The 19134-nt window shown below is 35.9% G+C and overlaps 1 protein-coding gene across 1 annotated transcript in view; it reads left to right on the top strand.

Annotated features, from left to right (window-relative positions):
* The window catches only part of SLC9A9 (solute carrier family 9 member A9), a 219552-nt gene that overhangs the window by 112027 nt on the left and 88391 nt on the right, over nt 1-19134 (top strand). The window contains exons 10-12 of the mRNA XM_052804257.1: nt 6639-6752; nt 8604-8715; nt 14287-14440. Of these exons, the coding sequence (XP_052660217.1) occupies nt 6639-6752; nt 8604-8715; nt 14287-14440 (380 nt within the window). The remainder of the gene's footprint in view (nt 1-6638; nt 6753-8603; nt 8716-14286; nt 14441-19134) is intronic.

The following is a 19134-nucleotide window of genomic DNA, read 5'->3' as shown; positions in this document are numbered from 1 at the left end:
CTCCTCAGAAATTGAATTGATCACTTGAAGTTAGGACTGTGATGGCAAGTCACAGAAAAAAAACACTTGAGAGGGGTGAAAAGAAGAAGATGAGATTGGTTTTGTGTTTTACTTTTGAAAAATCAGCAGCAGTTCCTCTAACATAAATGCAGAAACACAAAAGATGTATTCGTTCATTGCAATTTTAAAGACAACCAGCTTACATTGATAACATTACTATTTTTCTTTGACCAGAAGGAGAACATTCATGTTTTAAAGCATCTAAGTTCCTTTGTTAGCTGAAATTGGCTTTGGCAAAGCCACAAATTGTTTCTTTCTTTTGCTTATTTTTTTAACCATTGTTCCGTATAGCTCTTAACTGTCAGTGCATAATGTCCCTGCTTCCACCTGACTGGCAATTTACTGCCCCAGAAAGATGCCTTCCAAGGAAGTCTCTTTCAAGTTGTTCAGAATAGGTCATAAACTTAGACTTCAGTTTTATTGATGTTATTATTATTTTTCAGCTTTTTTTATTCTTTTTCTTCTGCACATAGTTTATTCTCTGATTTCAGCTTTATAAGAATACTGGCTTAATCCTAGACAGCACAGGCTGTTCATAGCCTCTTCATTCTCCATTACCATAATCATCCCTCTATCAGCAAATGGAACAGCCATTAATATTCCCCAAAATTTCCAAATTCATCCCTAAACACCATTAATTGCTGACAAGTCAAAAGTTCCTTACGTCCTTTCAAACAATTTTCCAGCTACATTCTGTTATGCCCCATCTTGAACAGAATCCTTCCTTAATACAGAATAATACAGTACTGCTAAAGTAAATATAAAGAGTTTTAACTGCAGTAATCCCTGAGCACATTATCTTGATACAACAGAGTACTGATGATTCCTCCTTCCTTTGTGCCTGCAACATCTCAGTTCAGGAATTTAAGATAAATAAGCACTTTGAAAATGGTTGTTTCTAGTTTGTGAACCAAATAATAGCTTAGATGACAAGCTGTAGGAGCAACAGCATCGTCCTCTCCATTTTGGCGACACCTTCCATTAAGGTGTGATTCTTGGGTTATTTTTAGGTACAACTTAATGCCTGATGTATAACAGAAGTTGGTTGTGCTGCAGCAAAAGGAGATAGTGATCTAAAAAGGTTTCCTCTCTTACAAACTGATCCACATTTGAAAAAAAAAAAAACCAACAACAAAGTTTGCAGGAACCCCCTTTCGTAGGCAACTTAGCAAGACTAATGATAGAATAATTAATTTTTCTACAGCTAGATCCAAAGTCTGTTGAAGGCAACATATAAATTCTCATGAGGCTCTGAATCCGGCTATACTACCACAAGTTTCTACTGCTCTCCATGCCTTACACATATAAGAAATCAGTATATTGAGTCTTAGATTTCAAACAGAGTCACTTAATTGTCATTTAATTGATAAAATTGAATAACAAAGTTCTTTCTAAGGATTAACTTGAATCCTGTAATCAATGATATTGATAGATTCACTGTTAACACGAACCAAACTAAGCTTCCATTCACACCTGAGGTCAAACCTTTTTAGAATTTCTGACTGTTTTACTTTTTAAGTCATTCTCCCTCTGATTTTCATTGCTCCAAGTAGTTTAGAACAGAAAAGAGTTTTAATTTAGCTGCCTAATTTTCAACATTTTTGGTTTAAACTTCTTTTGTCCAGCAAAGCCGTTCAAGACATTTTTAATAATAGAAAGGATTTGCCTTGGTGATGGAACCAACATTTTTTCTTTACTCTTGGTAGTCAGAAGTGTATTCTGTGCCAGTAGTTTATCCAGCTTCTCCCAAAGCTGAACTTTGGCGGTGGTGTGTAGATTATGCCAGAAATAATAATCCATACTGTATAAATGCAAAATGTTGCTGGCCTTTCCTCTCCATTGGTGCTGCTGTTTTCCTTATTTCTTTTTCCTTTTACTTTCCCAGTTCTTCCTCAGGCCTTATGAATCTTTTAAACCTCCCAGCTCTACAGGGAAATAGAAAGTTATTGTGTGCCTTCCATAAATCTGCTGGGGTGAAATTCACTGAATTCAGTAACAAAGCCTACTGATAAAAAAGGCCAGAATTTTGCCCCAGGACATAAAAGATCTTGTAAGAATCTCTCTCTCTGCTGGCGTGTTTGTAAATTTACAGTCAAATATGCTTGGATATCAAAATTAGTGCCATAAACAAGTTTATATTCCGTCATGAATTTGAGTTACTTTTGCTGATTCTTTCATCTACGCATGTTATTCTAGAAATGAGCATTATATCGCTATGCTGTGAAGATTCATTATACCTGTATAAAGGATTTCAGGCAGGAGCTTCAAATTCAAACCTCCTTTTTCTGATTTTGAAACCTCTAATGAAAAAAGAAAGATTAAATAAAGTAATTAGGCTATAATAAAGGCTTCTACAATCTCAGAAAAATTATGGTAGTCTGAATTCTCACTTTTTAATTCAAAATAGTTAGGGAAAAGCAATTTTCATCAACTATTGATTTATCAATATCCTTGACTTCATGGAACATTTTTGATAGCTGTGTTCCAATTAGATAGCATTATTCAAATATAACAAATTTGATAACCATCATTTAACATTGACTGCTTGGGATTTTAATAGCTCTCTGTCACCTTCAAATCTCTCTTAAAAAGCATAATCAATTTTACATCCTAGTTTCCTAGCTGCTGTTGGACTATCGAAACTCTCCCTATTTTGATGCCATGCAAGAATATATCTCTGTAAGATGTAACGCCTAGACAGATGGCATTCCTCCATGTTGCTAGCAAAATCAATGCAACTGGAGAAGGCTTGCAGGTACCTGCAAGAGGTGGATGACATTCCTTCAGCAGGTATTAAGTGAAAGATTGTAATATTGCCATCAGTGAGTAAAATTCACTGAGTTTGGGTGGAAATAAGTTGTGGACGTAATTCAGCTTTTACCCAATACCTCCATACTAACATTATTCCCTCAAGATGAAAGAATGCTGTTTGTAATTCTGCTCTTACCCAGTACTCTCATACTAACCTTATTCCCTTGAGATCAAAAATGCTGGTTAAAATATTAGGATTTGAGAAATCTTACATTTTCCATCTCCCCAACCAAAGGGAACTGTGCAAAGAATATGTTCATTATCTCCTTTTGATGCTTCTTTAAAGAATTCTATTTTTATTGCAGCTGAGATTGGAACTTAGTGTGTCCCATCTTCCAGGTGCACTAACTACTTACCTAGATAATCTCTCTAACACTCAGTGAAAATTTAAGTAGTTCTATAAAATGGATCAAGTTGCAAAACCCATTTTGGCATAGCTTGTTTCTCTAACTAGCTTGAACTTAACTGTGGGGGTGGAGGGAAGGAAGGAGAAGAAAAAAGAAAGCGCTTTCATTATCTCGCTTAAAAGATAAAACTAATACAGTTTTTATATCATATAAAATTTTTCACTTGAGTTAAAATAAAACATCGGTATAAGATAAACTTAGTGTTTACAGCAAGGCTCAAGTTGTAGATAACCTGGATTGATTCCTTCCTCTGCCAGTGAGAGCTGAACTGCAAGTGGTACTTTCCAGAAAAACGTCCTAGCTTAAAACTGATTTTTTGCACAGCCCTCTTAGTACTTACAATGGCTGAAAGCAATAGATCCACCAAGCATATTTGGTGAATGATGTGTTTTTAAATACCTAAGTATTATGTCAACTTTAACAGACTTTTTAATATAAACCTTTTGTAATATCCACTTTTTACAGAGAAAATAACCAAAGCAAAGCAAATACCAGTTTCAGTAACTCACTGAGCTAAACACCTAAACCAAGTGCCCAGATTGGTTCTGAACCGGTGTTTTTGTAATTAATACTCTACTCTGCAATGTGTTGACACTGGTGATTTATTACAACTCTTACTCTAAAGCTATAAGCAGATTTATAGACTTTGTGGAGAAGTAGAAATGGCACATTACAAATGAGGGGTTTTAGTTTTATACAGAAAAAATCTCTTATTACTATGTGTATATTAAAATGGTTTCTAGCATAATTTTCTGGTAGCCTTGGGGGAACTAATGGCAGCATATGAGCAATTTAATGCCAATTTCATTTAGAGTAGAAAGAGGTCAGTTGTCTGTCTGGGAGGCAAGGGTAGGGAATTTATGGTTATAGACAAAATACTTCCAAGGACTCAGTATGTAGGATTCTAATCCTAACTTTTTTTCTCTCCCCCCCCCCCCCCCCCCCCAAGTAATCCCAGTTGCAAGTACATATATTCAAAATAACGGATATTTTTGAGTGGCATTTAAGCAGACCATGGACCATAGCATGGACCTGGCTTATGGCCACTCAAAGAAGGATGTTTTTCAGAGGCTAATGTGTATGGTGCAACTCCTCTTGGAACTGCTTGGGTGTCCCAGGAAATTATAAATTCCAGATTAAAACCTCCTATTCTTCTGCTTCTCATCAAAAGGTCTTCATGTCTCATCTTTAAAATGGTGACAGAAACATCTGAGTGAAAATCATGACAATTTGGGAAAATGCTTCTATGTAAGCTGTTTCTCAACATGGTTTTCAGAAGGTCTCTTTAGAATAAATTTTTTTGTTCTGATGCGATTTATGCTGCCCAGTGCTGACAGTTAAGTCCTTAATGGAGTATCTCCATGGGCTCTGTATTACTGTTGAACAAAACACAGAAGCTGAATAAACATTGAATAACACACTATGCTGAATACAGGAATAAAAATGAAGTCTGGAGGAGGGTGGATAAGTTTCATGTTATATTTACAAGTGTCGTGTTCCAGGCAAAGGCATTCAGATATTACTTCTTTTATGACAATAATTAGTTCTGAAGTTGATATTTTTTAATTTTTTTTTATTTACTGTTGAAGATTATTGAGAAAGAATATACAGCAAAAGCAATGATATAGCAAAATCTGTTTTCCTTCAAAAAATGTATGTCAACAAAAAGTTTGGAAAATACAAGAAAGAAACTTTAGTTTCAGAAACTATGTTTCTAAAATGCATCAATAGTAGCTTTACATTTCTTTAAGTCTTGAATGAGATTTTGTAAATGGAGAGTGAAATAATCATTCAGCTTTAAAACCTCTGGAGCACCTTTATCTCATCCGAACAACTAAAGTGTGAAGTTGTGGCTCCTCATAGCAGTACCCTTCCCTCAAAAGATTTTTATATATACACAAATATATATTTTATATATATATGTAGAACCTGTCATGACACTTGTGATACATTGTTTAAAGCATTAGAAAAATGTGTCAGATGACATTCCCACAAAGAAGTGGGATCATGTTTGCTCCCAAAATGGAAATGCAAAGATTTATCATAATAATTTCAATGGGTCACAAGATCCCATATTTCAGGTTTTTTGACAACTGTTTTTTCTCATTTAAATTTAATTGAAGTAATTTAAGCCTCATAACTTGCAAATATTTCTTGTGTTTGTTTTCATGCTGTTCAGCAATGCATCACAAAATGAGGGCTATGGAATGTGTGCTTGGGATAATTGATGGTGCTGCCATGGGGTCTGAAGTATCTTGCCATATACTACTGCGTTTTATGCCATTTTGCTTCTGAAATTTGTTTTAAATAATGATTCTGACAGCTCTCATTTTTCCTTTGTTAGATATTAGTGACTGTTATTGGATATTTATTTTTAGAAGCACAACCATTTTACAAAAAATACATAAGCCCATTGAGGATGAATAAAATACCTCCATAGTAACATTCAGGATAGTGATGTATGTCTGGCTGTAGACAGACTGACAAACTTTGGCCCTAATTCTGCATCAGGATTTGTTAGCATAGTCTCCTGAGCCCAAAAGTGACTTCAGAAGTGAAAAGACCTCTTTTGCTCTCCTCTGTACTTATTTGGCAGCAATCATTGATTTTTTTCCAGGTATGGATAAATATGAAAAATTATTTTATTAGTTTTTATATAATCAGCTGCAAACACAATCAAGAACATCCCCTCAAGGCAAATGAATTTTGGCTTTGCTTGTTTTTTCACAGAAGAAATCCTACCATAATCATGTATTTTAGGCTTATTTTACAATACTTTAAAATGTTATCTTAAGTAGTTTGGTTTGAAATGAGTAACTGATATTGATGTCCATACAGTGCAATAAAAGTTTTCATCTGCAGGATAATATTCATGGTAATAAAAAAGATTGTGTTGTATTTTAAAGGCACAGGTTCTTAAAAGTCCGTTTAGGGACTTTTTTTTTTTTCCTCTCTTGGCAGTAGTGTACCCATACCCAGTAGTGTACTATGCATAGCCACTTGTGTAATCAGGAGCCATTTCCCAGGCTCACCTGTGTAAACATGAGTGAAGTTAAATTCCCCCAGCTTCCTTGCAGTTTACATTGAAGCTTGTATAACTTACTTGCTGTTTATGTATTTTATCAGTTGTCTATGTCAAGCTTTCATACGCAAATCAGAGAAAAACATGCAAGCAACTATGATTTTTAAAGCTAAAAGACACCACGTGTACTGTATAGCAAATTAGATGGTTTTAAAATCCACCCTTGAAATAGGTGCAATTTCTGTTCCTTTCATCTAAATAGTTCTGTATTCCAAGGGAACCTGGTGATAAACAGTAGTTACAGACATGAGTCATAATTATGTTCTTTCTCTCTTAAGTTGTTCGAGTTCATGAATTTTTTGGCTGAGAACGTCATCTTCTGTTACATGGGACTCGCGCTATTCACATTTCAAAATCATCTCTTCAATCCTCTTTTTATATTTGGTGCATTTGTATCCTTTGCTTTAAAGAAGTATATATCTATGTACACGTATGTAAATATTTATATATATATATAAAAATATAAAGAATGTGTGCTCCATGTGGGGAAAAAAAGTCAACAAGCAAACCATCAGTTCCTTAAATACTAAAAATCAATTTTTTGTCAAGTCCAGAGTCAGTCATATGTATTACATATATCTTAATAGCTGGCTCAACACACGTAAGCTCATGGTCTTTAGACAGTCACTGTTTTGCAGATCTGCTGCGAGGCAAATAGCTTTAAACCAGCTGGGGAACTTTTGCCACTGGTTTACAAGTGGGGAGGGAAATTGGGATGTGCATTGGGACATATCTGTGGGGACAGGTGCAGGCACACAAAATCTTTTTGCCTGTCCAGAACCAGTGCAGATCGACAAACCGTAGAGCTGCCTCCAGACAGATACGTGCCATAAGCAGAACTTGCCCAAAGCTACTGAAATTATATTAAGTCCTTAAAAAGAAAACAGTTCTGCATTGCTCAAATCTTTCCTTCTTTGTATTTGATATCTCTAGTGTACATGGATTTATTTAACCATCACGTGCCTAAGAGACTGTGTCTTTAATTCTGCCACGGTTTCTCAACAAATCTGTTGCTTGCTTGTACAGCCGTATTGATTCTTTTCACACTGACGATTTACAGAATTATTTTTTTGGCTCAGAGCAGCAGCCCTTTGCTTATAACTTTTTGATGAACTGTAATAGCTTTGAAAGTTGGGATCATACTGTTTACTTGCAGTAATTTTTATATGTAATTTCCAAATGAATAAATAAGAACTGCATCACAGCTCCCTTGGCAACAGGTTGGGTTAAATGGCAGAGAGGACCCCCAGAGCCTATTGCACCCCACCACCACCACCAGGCAAGTGCAATACTGTGTCCTGCACTCCTAGCATGGGAAGACAATTGAACACGAGAGCAGCACTCAGCACCCCAGATGGGGACTGTGCGGCAGAGCACTGCAGGGACCTGGCTCTATCATTTCCTCTCACTAAGAGCCAACAGACTGCAACAGGGTTGCACTGGACAGCTGAGGACAGGGCATGTGAAGCAACACCTGCTAATGCATGTTCTCCCAAGTCCATAGGAGGTTTAAGCAGCTCTTGGCCCAACAGATGAGATACATACACACCTTGCCACTCACGTACTTCATCTATTCTACAGTCCACAGCATGTTTCAGACTAAGAGTGCCATAATTGAGCCCTAAGAGGCACAAGACGGGAGGATGGAACCTGCTAAAAGCACGTATAAGGAGCTCTGATGGTCTTTGTTTTAAATCTGAAATAGCCTCATGTTTCTAATTAAGGCAACTTTTGTGATTGTTCCACAGAGGAGTAATAAAGAATTCCTTTTGAAAAATCTCCAAAGAAACAGGAAAAATAAAAAAAGCAAGTGTGCTGGATATAGACAATATGAATTGTCAGGAAATAAGAAAGTAATCGTGTCCAAAAGCACATTTATTCTTTGCAAATTGCTTCTCAAGGAGATAATGCCATCTCTGCAATTGATAACAGGCATTTTACCGAAGGACTGAAGATGAAGTCACATGTGATACAAATGTGATGAGTAAAAGTAGAGTGACTGAAGTGGGATATATAATGATGAATATAAAACCAGGATGTCTGGGGAAGACAATCTCTGCCATTGCACAGTTTTATAATGAAATTGGAACCAGAAGGATCTGACATGTAAAATATGAAGGAAGATAATCTCATATTCATTTTAATTACACTTTTAAAATAACTTTGGAGAAATACTGGGTTTAAGTTAACTCTGGTTTTGTCGGTAGTTCCTCCACCGTTTTCCTCAACATCTTACATTTTAGGTGGCAGTTTTTGTAGCAAGAGCTTGCAACATATACCCACTTTCTTTCCTTTTGAATTTGGGTCGAAAACAAAAGATTCCCAGGAACTTTCAGCACATGATGATGTTTTCAGGTAAGTGCTATTTTGGTATTTTTCCTGTCCACATTTAACAACTGACAAAGACAGCCAACTATCACTAGAAAAAGCCACATCTATCACAAAGAAGTCATTATCTTAAAACTCAAGATAGTCCCTTCAAAGCTACTGAAGCAAATGGATGTATTCTCTTCAGCTTCACTGTGCTCTGGACCTATTTAAATTAACTTTTTGGAAACCTACCACCCAGGAAGCCAGTCTTTCAACCCATTGTCCCTCATCTGTCTACACTTCCATGACAGTTTGGCAATACCATAGGTTTATGTTGTGTTGTTTTAAAGGCACCTGTAGTATACCTGACAGTATGCTTATATACCGGCAAATAAATGTCCAACTTTGCAGGTGTTAGTACTGATACTCAAATCAGATACAGTCTTTGGCAATTCCTTGAACTTCAGGAACCGTTTTACCAGTTGAGACTAGGAGACTTTAATTCTACAGAACTTTTTGTATGTATTCCAGACTGATATTTGAGTACTTTATTTTCTAAATTCAGATTTTGTTGTTTTTAAACTCTGGTTAACATTGTAGAATTAAAAAAAAAAAAAAAATTCCAGAAGAGGGAGCCATGTTCTACTCTGATTTGTGCATCATCCCCTGGACTGTTAAAAATCTCAGCTGGATTCTCTATTTTTGGACTTGCACAAGCTAGAAATACCTCCACTTGACTTTTCTGATGCTAGTTAGGAAAAACTCGCTTATAAGCTAAGAATATTTGTTCAGTAAAAGAGAGAAATACAGGTCCCCCGATGCCATTTATGAAATAATTTTCTAAAATTGGAAAGTCAGCACTTTTTTTTTCTTCATTTTCCTGCTTTTTGTACAAAAAAACTATTCCAAATTTTAATGGATAAAAGTTCTTGATTGACAGCTTTAATGTACACTGATCTATTTAGCCAAATAACAAGTAAAATACAATGTACCACATTTCAAGCTTCCTCATCAGGAGTACTCCACATCAGGGTGCCTCATTTATGCCTATATAATTCCATGTCTCTAGAGAGCAACACAGTAGTTCATTTCTATATCCATTCAATCCTTCTGCTAAAAGCTGCCACTGAAAATGTCAGCTAATACCAGCTAGATTGTAGTAAGAGATGATGACATACATCCATTAGGAACTGGCTTTCAGACTGCCTGCTCACCTACAGTTGTTAGCCATGTAAGATATATATGCAGATCACTCTAGTAAAGCTAGCAGGTGGCCAACGAGACAACAGCATGAAAAATAGCTTCATATCATTAGTTATCTAGTTTCCGGGCTCTGTTTTTGCTTTTATTTTTCATCGGATAAAGTACAGAATTAAAAATCTTCTAAAATAGATCTTATTCTCCAACTTTTCTGTCCCCATTTTCTCCAGTCAAATTTCATTCTCCACAGAACTAGGAGCAAAAAGTAGCCTGCAGCCAACAAGTGAATGTGAGAACTCACACATTAGCTTTCCAGTACAATCTGGCAGCTGAGAACTGAAAATAGTAGTATTGAAAACTTCTAAAATGTAAATGTTAAAATACTCAGAAAAGTAATTTTTAACTGTTTTCAAAGAAACACTGTATTTTGTAGAGAAAAACGTCTTCACAACATTATAGAAAAGTAAATGGCATCATCTGCAAGTAGAGCAATAAGGACTGACTGCCTCTCACACTGCCAGCAGCTTCACACTTCACAGAACACTTACAATATGTGGCTTTTCTGTGTAATTGTACTTTTTAATATGCAGTAAGATTTGTGCTTAGTTACCAATAACATTCTCATTTACTATAAACTGATCATACTGTATATAGTGATAAACAGAGAAGACAATGACTGCCAGAAGAGAGAGACATTTCTGATATGAGTAAACAGGGCATTGAAATTGAGTTTGGAGGAAGATGCTTATTGCCTACACAAGATCAGCAGCAATATTCTGGTATAGCATCAGGTTCTAGTCAATCATGGGGAAAACTGGGCTTCACTCACCACAGCATCACACACTCAGATGTAGAAAACAATGAATTTGGGGCAAGTTTTGTTTTCCATCTTATCATTACCAAACGCACCAAACATTTACTGCTTGCTTTACTGAGTTTTACTGCCATAATCACCATGAATATCAAAGTCTGAAAAAATCAATTAAGGTCAGGCAAGTACATTGTTGATTAGCATTTCAGTATACCTTACTCTGCAAAGAATTCTACTGAAGTCATTAAGTTCTACTTTTTGGTGAGTATTAATACATTTGAGAAACGGTGGAAGAGTTAGGCTTGGAAGTGGATTATGTAGCATTTTGATTTATTACATTCTTCATCTGCTTCTGCCACTCCTCTAACACCACATTATGGAGAGTGGATTCACTTTTACAACTATGTTTAATCATGACTCCCGATAATATTCCATTGTAAAACAAAACTAGATTAGTCCTTGTATAATTAAGCCTGAGCTTCTCAAATTAAGTTCAACATCAGTTAAATGAGCAGGCCAGCAGCCTCTGCTCATGTGAAAAAGAAATATTTTGAAGTCTTAAATTGTAAGGGAGGTATTACTATACACTAGTGGTCTATGCTGCATGAAAAATGCCTCATTTCAGTTCAGACCCTGCTGTGATGCCTTTAATTGGTAATAAAATTAAAAGAGAAGGAAACTAAATGGATCCAGATGGACTTATTAATGGGAATAACATTCGATATTTGGGCATCGCTGCCACATGACCAGGAGGGGACTATTTCACAGGTACAGTACTGCACCTTCCACTCTTTTTCCAATATCTCTATTTACTTTTTACTGCGCTTTCCTCTTCTCTACAGCATATAAATCAGCAAGAGAGAGGCTTGTAGGACACAGTGCTACAGGGGTGGTTGCTGTTAATATAAGACATTACAGCAGCAGTGAAGTCTGAAAGGGTGGAACACAAATGCAGAAGAAAAATGAAAAAGAATGCCTGTGTACAGGTAGCTGTTGTGCAGGCATTTACACCTGCACACTTATAAATACATGGTGGTGGGAAGTGTCAAAGTGAATTTCTCCAAGATAGATATGAAAATAAATCAGCTAAAGAGAAAAGAAAGCAAGGAAGAAAAGAGCAGAGAACTACAGTTGAAACCAAAACACCAGATCTACATGCAGAAAGTCTCCTTTCCTAGCAGATTCTCTCTACACTACCCACAAACACTACTGCCCTCAAAGGCTCTTCAGAGGGATGGGTTCAGTGATGCGTGTTTGGGGAGTGTGAGCAAAGGATGGATAACAGCCCAATAGGACACACCTTTCCTATCCTGTGGGACTCTGAAGCTTAATCCTGGAGGTGGTTTTCTTTGGAGGCCCTGACACATTAAATAATATCTCATAAATATGAATCCCTAATGGCTGGCATTGCTAGCAGAAAAATCGGGTAGGAAATCTGTGATAGAGCTCAGAGGATCAATGGATCACAGCACAGATTGTGGAGCTGCTGGCAGTGCAGCATCTCTGAAAGCTGAGGGAAGAGAATCTCTGCCAGTGGTTCATCAGAGCGTTTTCTTTCTACTGCGCCACTCTCTCCAGGTGTAGCTGAGGTACCAATGTCCATTGGAGCCAATCATTCCATTGTGCTTTGTTAGTACTTTTCCCTGAGGTGTTAGAGAAAACCTAACCTTCTTTATCTTCAGTCTATTTCAGTATCCTACCATCTTCTGAGGTTGTTAAAATTCCGTTCCTTCATTTGCGTTGTTACCTGGAATGTATTTTGATATATATAAAATAGTGTTCCTTGCTTTTCACTGAGTCTTTACCTTTTAGGTTATAGTCATCTGCTTCCCACTGCTTTAAGTTGGAAGCAAATGCTTTGGTTGATTATTTATTTTACTTTAGACATGTTTTTAGTTGAAAATTAATTAGCTCTTATAGACCATGTTGAGCCTTTTCATAAGTGAAAAATGCAGTGAAGGCACTCGCTATTTCTCTAAACTGATGAAATATCCAGTCCAGCACTCAAGAAGTAGAGAGTCTTAATGACATATTAATTAACAAATTTTTTTTTAATATTCCCTCTTACCAAAAGAGATGTTCTAGATTTAATATTGCACATACCATTGTGATGCAGTTGTGGAAGGCAGCATTGTTTTCCACCAGAATGTAGCCACCAATAATTTAAGCATTTAATCTGGGCTGGTCATCTAGATTACCACTATAACGACTGGAAAAAGACCATTTCAATAGTGGTTCATTCCCTCCTCAAATACATGTTTAACATGAGCTGATATTTTTTTCCCATAAGAAAATAGTAGAGCGTGTGCATCCTTAGAGATGTCTTTTACATAAAAGCAAAGTCAAGGACAAGCCCACTTGTTGACTGCAGTGTTATTTTCATAAAAGCAGAGATTTTAAACCTGCTGCCACTGACCATTTTCAGCTAGTGTAACTACAGTCTGGTACATCCTTGCAGAAATGGCTTTGTGGTGTTCTCTGGATAAACTGTCCACCTTCTATACCAAATAATTCACATTCTAGCTATGTAATCTTAAAGAACTTTAGAGTTCTATTACAAAAATAGCTGCATTTAGCAGTTGATTAAATGATTCTGCCTATACCATCAGTGCCTTACAAGAGGTTTGATTATTAGGTTTAATCTCAATACTTGCAAAGTACTTTTTGGATTCAGTGTGTACTGTGTACATGCAATAGCCTTGCTCTCCACACTAATTTTCTGGAATTTTTTTCTGAAAACAATAAAGTAAATTTAAACAGATAAATAAAAAGCATTGGAAAATATAGATTATTATTCATATTATGCATCCTGAGGGCTGGAAGCATTAGTGGGCTTTTTTTCCCCCTTTTTTTTTTAAATGTGTCACTCTGTAAGGACCTATTTAGTTAGCTTATTACTACCTATGGTGCTTTTTTTTAAACTCACTGTTAGCTGTTTTCTCCACGTTTGTAAGTTTTTGTTTATTTAGTCTCTGTAGGTGTATAATTTTACAACTATTATAATATTTCAAGTACAGTAAGAGCTAAAAATCTACATTTATTCTGCATCTCCTTTTTAGATACTTAAAATCATCTTTTAAAAACTATTCATTGTTTTTAATTCATAATTTTTCTGACTGTTCTTAGCACATTGAAAGATTTGAAAGAAATTTTCTATTTTTGCAAGCAATAAATGGGTAGCCTATTTGGGTACAGATTTTAATGCCAACCCTCTTTCTCACTTGCACCTGATTTCATGAGTAGTCCCAGTGAAGTCAGTAAAACAACAGAGGGAATAGATTTCTTTTTTAACATGCATAAAGTCCAGATTACTGTTTAATTTGCAATTATTCAAGAGAAAGAATTCAGTGAATGTAAAACAAATGTGTGATTATTATGTGAATATAAGAGTAGCTTCATTGTCCACTTTTGCAAAGTTGCTTACATTGCATGAAACACCATCCTTTCAGTTAGCACAATTCAGCATTTTATAATAGCATGGTCGTGGTCTGAAAATTCCCTCTGCCCTTGGAATTGGGTTTTGGCTGAAAAGAGTAAGGTTCTGTTTCTCCATCACATTAAGTTCATAATTCTTGTCTTTTTTTTTTTTTTTTTTTTTTTTTTAGGTTTACGTGGTGCAGTAGCATTTGCATTGGCTATTCGAGACACAGAATCCCAACCCAAACAAATGATGTTTACAACAGCACTGCTTATTGTGTTTTTCACAGTCTGGGTATTTGGTGGGGGCACAACACCAATGCTTACGTGGCTTCAGATCAGGTTAGTACTCTCTTTACAACATTAACCATCAAAATAGAATGCAATCACTATGGATCACTATATTCCTATAGCTTTCTAAGGTTTACTTATATGCTTTTTAGTAGAGTTTTACAAGCACAAAAGAAGTATTTGGGTACCTGATAGACGCTCCAGAGCACAAGGAACAGTTTCTTCCCAAGTTCGTTATGGGTTTGGACCTAGGTCAGACCCATCCTTATTGCCTAAGAGTTTGTTTCACTACTGTTCCTTTTAAACACTGTGAATAAACGTTAGCCGTGTCCTCCTTACTGTTGAAAAAAGAGCTATAAAGGCATATTTTGCCCTCATCTAAAAACGTGTATTTATTACACAAACATGTCATAAGTAATATATTTCTAATTATAATGTGAATACACGAGAAAATCTACCTGCATTGGTGCATCATTCAGCCATTAATTTATTACTCATTGTTTTATATATGTTCCTTCACTATATTATTTTTTAAATTACTTCATAGTTACTTGTATTCACAGACAGCAATGAATGACAAGGGAGGTTAAATGAGAAAAGAGAGGGAAATAGGAAGCTGGAATAAAGAGTATCTAATTTAAATGTAGTGTCTGCCAAGTGTGCTTTCCAAAACCCCACTTTCAACAATAAGAGTGTAATATTATTGCCGAGTTCTGGTTACTTCATAATCCATTTAGAACTCACTGCCATGGTTTGTAAGGTCACCAAAGAAAACCTCAGTATCGAGATAGGCTTGTAATTCACAATTCCTTATCACTTATTCTATATGTAGCATATGCTTTCCTTGTTTACAAAATTATGTCTGATTAACAAGCTTTCGTGTCAGACTGTTGCTATAAAATACCAGCAGAAGATAACTAAATTGGAGCTTTAACAAAGAGCATAGATAAAAGCTTACAGACAAAATAAGGACTAGTGGTCAAATGTACTGTATAAACATAAAATGCAGGCATCCATATGCAATGTGGGGGCTTTCTATTTCTGTAACAGTTTGACTCTTTTTCATAACAACTCTCTTATGACCCATAATGTCAATCAAATTGTGGATACACTTTGCCACTATCAGCCAACTTTCTGAGATTTGCCACTTTTTCACTGTCAGTCAGCAATAGAGTTGCTCTATATGGCAACAGAAATGTGGGTGAGAAGGAATATTCTTATTAGATCTTGTGCACCAAATCAGTTTGGATTACTATAATAGGAGATTAAGGAATAATTTTGAGAATACAGTAAGGGAAAAAGGAGGTGGGTAGTAGTCATATGTCTAGGCTAAGGACTTAGGTCACTAGACGGCTGTCCCAGTCTAGCCCTCTAGGTAGTTTTTAAATGAACATTGTCAAGTGCTTTCACTAACACAAGCAATTTAATTGGATGCAATGGCATTTCTTCTGCCCCTTAGTAGTACCCAGAGGTGGGAAGGCCCACAAGACCATAAGTGAGGAGGCTGACTCTCATACTAACTTTTTATACTGTTCAATGCAAGCATGTGCTTCTTTCTTTACCCACTTGTACAACAAACAGATTTTACCAAAGACATTGAAAGCAGACAGTGATTTTTGGTCTGAAATGCTCATCTCTTTGGGGATCTCCTCTGAATCCCAGCAGATCTGCCAGGCAGATTTACCAATCAAATAATTTGTTTTTATAACTGGGATATAGATTTTCTTACTACAAAGCTATTAGGTTCACAATTCCCACTTAATTTCTTGACATCAGAACATACAGCTTCATAAATTATGAGTGTGTGGCCAAACTGAGATAAAACTTTAAATAGACATCTTTAATTACAAATGTATCTTGAGGCTCTGATTTCTCTTTCTAGTGAATATATTTAACTGTCTTTATAATTTATTACACCTCAGTATGGAATTTTGTCCTTAGCTATCAGCATTTGTCATTTTAGTATTAAGTAATTTTGCTAAGTAATTATTTAAAGGTGGTGGTAATTCATGCCAGTTGATACTTGTATGGATTCTAGCAGACCTGGGTTTGCTGAGAGAGTTATGGGGCTGCTCCAAATTACACCACTTTGCCTGGTGTACTGCCCCCAGTATGCTTGCAGCTGTGCCTGAATGGCAGTTGTGAGCTGCATCTACCCCCACATTTTTTTTTTATAAAATTGGAAGAGATTGTATTTTTCATGCTAGTTCGGAGGGTTCAGCTCACAAAGCCAAGGGAAACTGTATTATGAGTACAAAAATTATACGACTGTCTGTGAAGAGACTCATTGGAATGGGTTGGTATATCATCAATTACAGAAAAAAAAGGGATGAAGCCAGTGAAATGCTGCAACTATTTCTGTAAGTACAGAAGAGGAAGACTGGTCTTACACTAGCCCTTAATTGTTCAATTGATGTGAACTTAATACCAGGCACCATGGCAGGGCAGTTTGACCACTTCTGGGTGATTCCCCAGTGCTTTAGGGAACCAGATTTACCAATATCGCTCAAATCCAAAGCACAGCGCTAGATCAGTTAATCTAAACAACTAGAAATAAAGTTATTCCCATTATCAAAATTAAGTACTTACAGTCAATGAAAAACATGTGAATGCCTGCTTTAAGGTCACTGTGACTACACTGGATTTCCCTACGTAACCTATGAGTTGCTGTATAGGTAACCTTCTCAGGAGACAGTAACAGTCAAAAATACAGTGAATCAGCAAATAATAGCCTAAAGCTGAGTGTGCTTTTTTGCCAATTAACCATTTCATCATAAAATGATTATCTAGCAGGTAGCGTATTTAATTGAACAGGAGGCATTTAGAATATAATAAAGAGAAACATGTGATTTCTGAGACTATTTGGATGAATTGAATCTTATTCACATACACGTTAATTTGTGCTCACTCTAGTTATGTGGAATAGGCTACAGTTCCTATCAGTAGTTCAGGAGATGCAGCTCTTAACTCCTCAAGGTTGATCAAGTCAATCTTATCCTAGAGATAAGTGCGTAATTTTGTACATTACAGATGAACTTATCCACATTTTGGTTTTAAAACATAAATAAGTCTATCATCCATTAAGTTGAAGATATGTAAAAATAACATAAATTACAAATAACTAACACTAATATATTTACCATTTGCTCTACCATAATGCATTACAGTGTTAGTCAAGGTAAAAGACAGTATCTGTACAGCCTTCTTATTTTATATTATTGTCTTCATATTATACCATATTTCAATGATTTATTGCACTCTCCGTAATTTACATTGTGAAATTCTCATAACAGTGACCAAGACTCCTTGTATATCAACAGACTGTAAGGGAACATAACAATGACAATTTTTAAATAATGGTAGTAATGGTCTTCTGAAAAATCAATCTTTGTTTCCCTAATAACTGCAATTTCCATAATCTTCCACCTTTCCTCACAGCAATAGCATCAGATCTGCTTTTCTTTTTTTTCAGTTAAAATTCAACTTAATGTAAATATAATCTGTCACACTATTTTTAGAGAAAAGATGAAGATGTGTCCTCAGAGATAACTACCAGCTGATTTATTCCAGGAATACGTATGGCTTATACAACACTTGCAAATTGTTGCCTAAACATGTTGTAAGATACATTATCAAAACTAACCATGTGCTACTGAAAAAGGCGCCATTTCCATCTCCCATTTAATGCAGCAATATCACTCAACTATCTTACAAGGTTGCAGAGGCCAGCTGTGCTGAGAGCTTTTGTAAAAAGAAGCTTAAATGGATCCCAGGAGTTCACCCAGTTTTATTAAGGTTCACAGTTGTAGGTCCCTTCATTTAACAAAAGAGTTATATTGAAACATATGCTCCTACTTAAACTATAGCTTGAATCTAGGAAAGGTTCTTAAAGCCTTGGAAATCTGACCTGCTAATGGCAGAATTTATATCTACATGTGTCTGTATGTCAAAATACAGTTTTAAAAGAAATACATACTGATCATTCTCATTATTTTACTAGTATATTTACCCATACAGAGTAGTCTTCAAAATGAGTCTTAAAATTCTTGGCAAAGTCTGAACATTTTTTAAATTTGTTTTAAAAGAATGAGGCATACATTTCCAAAAATGTCTTATTTATTTTATCTGCCTCCTTTTTTAGATACCTGAAACTCTGAGTTTCAGGAAGTGTTGAGTGTTCGCTTTCTGAAAATCAGGTCCTATTTAAATGTTCCCAGTTGTCTGGCACAGTAACATAACATTTCTGAGCACAGAGACATATGCACAGTCTGTTACAGCGTTATCAGCTGAATTCTGAGAGCAGAATTGGTTGCACTACGTTCCTAAATAATACATTGTCTTTTGGTTTATCTGAGAGTTATAACTAGAAAAAAATTGCCTTTACTCCCCATGTGAAAGGACTACAATATACTGCTCTTGGCAGACAATGAATAAACCTGCATCAGTGTGTGAGAATAATATCATGATACATCAACAACAAAACAAAGATAGCCATTTAAGTATGAGTTCACAGTCAAATTGAAGTGTTCAATAAATGTGCCTTCAGAGATGTTGAGTATTACCTGCTAATGCTTTTGGATATATGTCTCCATTCCCCATACTCTGATTAAAAAGAGAGCTACATTTTACAGTAGATCTACAATGAGAAGTTTGGGGATAAAGGATTCTCCTGACAGGCAGAGCAAAAATACAAAGCTGTTAATAAAACAAGTCCTATAAAAGTATTGTGCTAGGTATTAGGTCCT

Source organism: Harpia harpyja, chromosome 12 (assembly GCF_026419915.1).
Source record: "Harpia harpyja isolate bHarHar1 chromosome 12, bHarHar1 primary haplotype, whole genome shotgun sequence".
In the NCBI taxonomy this organism is placed as follows: Eukaryota; Metazoa; Chordata; class Aves; order Accipitriformes; family Accipitridae; genus Harpia; species Harpia harpyja.
Note: the sequence above shows the minus strand (reverse complement) of the source record. Positions and strands in the feature narration are given on the sequence as shown.